This window comes from Triticum dicoccoides, chromosome 1B, assembly GCF_002162155.2.
Source record: "Triticum dicoccoides isolate Atlit2015 ecotype Zavitan chromosome 1B, WEW_v2.0, whole genome shotgun sequence".
In the NCBI taxonomy this organism is placed as follows: domain Eukaryota; kingdom Viridiplantae; phylum Streptophyta; class Magnoliopsida; order Poales; family Poaceae; genus Triticum; species Triticum dicoccoides.
Window position 1 is genome coordinate 534,574,053 of NC_041381.1, and position 2,416 is coordinate 534,576,468.

The 2,416-nt window shown below is 51.2% G+C and overlaps 1 protein-coding gene across 1 annotated transcript; it reads right to left on the reverse strand.

Moving 5' to 3' along the window:
- Nucleotides 1-296: 296 nt before the first annotated feature.
- Nucleotides 297-1,326, reverse strand: LOC119347685 (probable histone H2A.4). Its single transcript, XM_037616262.1, has 2 exons — nucleotides 973-1,326; nucleotides 297-900 (listed from the first exon to the last, which is right to left on the reverse strand). Exons 1-2 carry the CDS (start codon nucleotides 1,189-1,191, stop codon nucleotides 640-642), a joined length of 480 nt encoding a protein of 159 aa, XP_037472159.1. The 5' UTR covers nucleotides 1,192-1,326; the 3' UTR covers nucleotides 297-639.
- Nucleotides 1,327-2,416: the final 1,090 nt, after the last annotated feature.

A 2,416-nucleotide genomic window follows, 5' to 3' on the forward strand; every position in this document is an offset into this window, starting at 1 on the left:
TTTCATGTCAAGTTTATTTTGTGACAAAGATTGTTAAAAAGGCCAGAATAGTGATTTCGTCCGTCAGCCATCAGGACTGACATTTTTGCAGCCTATCCATTGACAAGTATTTTCGGACGGAGGAAGCACAAGCTACAAGGTTTTCACTTTGAAACTCAAAACATTATCAAGTGACAGGATCATTTCCCCTATGATGGACGCCGCAATAGCTTTCCTCCAAAGCCGCAAACAAGCAAAACATGCCCAAAGCAACCAGATAAACACAAGAAATCGCTCTCAGGGTGCAGCAAAAGAGAGAAGACAATCAGAATAGTAGTCCTTGATATTTTTCACATCTTCACAATTTTATTACAAACAGACATTCACAGTTTCCCCTCCCCTCCCTCCCTCACTTCACCTACGCACTTAAACGAACATAGAGCGGTGTTAATCAGGCTACAGAGTACACGCTGATTGGCACCTATGCGGAAGCCACGCAAAACAAGTACAAACAAGCAGCAATCGATCCATGGCAAGGACGGCATGCAGCAACGACGACGACGACAACAACTAGGTGCGTTACGGTTGAACCCAGACAGAGAGACAAACAGAGAAGAGGGAGGGGGGTGGGGCGGGGCGCCGGCATAGCGAGTGCCGGGCCTAAGCGTCGGCCGCCTTCTTGGCGGGGGACTTCCTGGGAGACTTGGTCGTGCCCGCCTTGGGCTCCTTGGCAGCCGCCGCAGCGGCCTTCTTGGGAAGCAGCACGGGGTTGATGTTGGGCAGGACGCCTCCGTAGGCGATGGTGACGCCGGCCAGCAGCTTCCCGAGCTCCTCGTCGTTGCGGATCGCGAGCAGCACGTGCCGCGGGATGATCCGGTTCTTCTTGTTGTCCCGCGCCGCGTTCCCCGCCAGCTCGAGGAGCTGTCAGAAAAAAATAGAAGGTAAAACAGAGGCGAATCAGAGCTAGTTCCGCGGCTGGCGCGCGCGGCCCACCTCGGCGGCGAGGTACTCGAGGACGGCGGCGAGGTAGACGGGGGCGCCGCTGCCGACGCGCTTGGCGTAGCGCCCGTGCTTGAGGTAGCGCCCGATGCGGCCCACGGGGAACTGGAGGCCGGCCTTGACGGAGCGCGAGACGGCCTTCTTCTTCGGGCCGCCGCCGGCCCGGCGCCCGGCCGTGCCGGCCTTCTTCGGCGCCTTCGCTCCGGTCTCCATCGCCGATCCCGAGCTCCGAAGCTTCTCTCCTCCTTCGCTCTGCTTTTTCGCCCCCTTTTCTCCCGGTCGATTTCCTCGGGGTTTTTTTTAGCCTTGCTTTGTGCGGTGGGGGAGTGTGCGTTTGTGCTTTCTGTGTGTGTGTGTTTCTGTGTTTCTGCCCCGGACGAGTATGGACGATTGGGGGCGGTGCTTCGATCTGGAGCGCTAGCGGCTAAGGGGCTGATGGATGTCAGCCGTTGGATGGGCCTTGGCGATCCGTGTGACAGGGAGACCAACCAATCGGACGAGAGCATGGACGTAGCGGTGGATTGTTGTGGTTTTGCTCTAGTATGAGCAGCCCAGCCCTACAGCACGAACCGAGCCCCAAGCCCAGTGGTCGGGTCGGGCTTGGACTTTAGTTTCCGCGCAAGAGTCAAGCCCAATAAAAGGCCTAAGATACAAAAAAACTATTCTGATAATAAAATGGAAGACGCTATGCGTCCGCCGGGTGACCCGTATGAAACATCCGCCCCCTCGACGGCCGTTCGTTTGATGTACGCGCGCACAGCCGTTCGATCTACTTCTGGCGCACGGATTGATCTCCTTCCTCGGCCCATTAATTCCTGAAACAACGGCCGAGTTTCAGAAACAAGCGTCTCGCGAGCCGTTCAATCCTCCTCTCTAATTTTCTGCAACGAAGCTCTTGTTGCAAGATCTGGTCTTCTCTGATTTCCTGCAACAAGGCCTTGTTGCAAAACCTCATCTTCTACAATTTTCTGTAACAAGACACATGTTGCAAAATCTATTCTTCTTTAATTTTCTGCAACAAGATCCTTAGAAAAATTGCAAACAACATCTCCCGCCACGTCTAATTTTCTGCAACAACATTTTTCACGTGTCTAATTTTCTGCAACATTTTTCACGCGTCTAATTTTCTGCTCATCTTTCACGCTTCTAATTTTCTGCAACAAGATCCTTGTTGTAAAAATTGCAACAACATCTTCTGTTGCGTCTAATTTTCTGCAACAAAACACTTGTTGTAAAAATTAAAACAACATCTCTGAGAAATAATTATTGGAAAAAACTAAGTGTATAAATTGCAACAAACTAAGTGTATTACTGGATTCTCAAAGAAACTAATTATATTAACATTTTATAATGAGAAATGGCATTGTTTGTATTTCATGTCAGGTTAGCTATGCTAGGGCTTGGGGTTTTAGGATTGAAATCATGACACACAAAAACT

Coding starts and splice junctions, on each gene's coding strand:
- LOC119347685 (XM_037616262.1), bottom strand. CDS start 1,191: ATGGAGACCGGAGCGAAGGCGCCGAAGAAGGCCGGCACGGCCGGGCGC. Junction 901..972: donor TCGAGTACCTCGCCGCCGAG/GTGGGCCGCGCG, acceptor TTTTTCTGACAG/CTCCTCGAGCTGGCGGGGAA.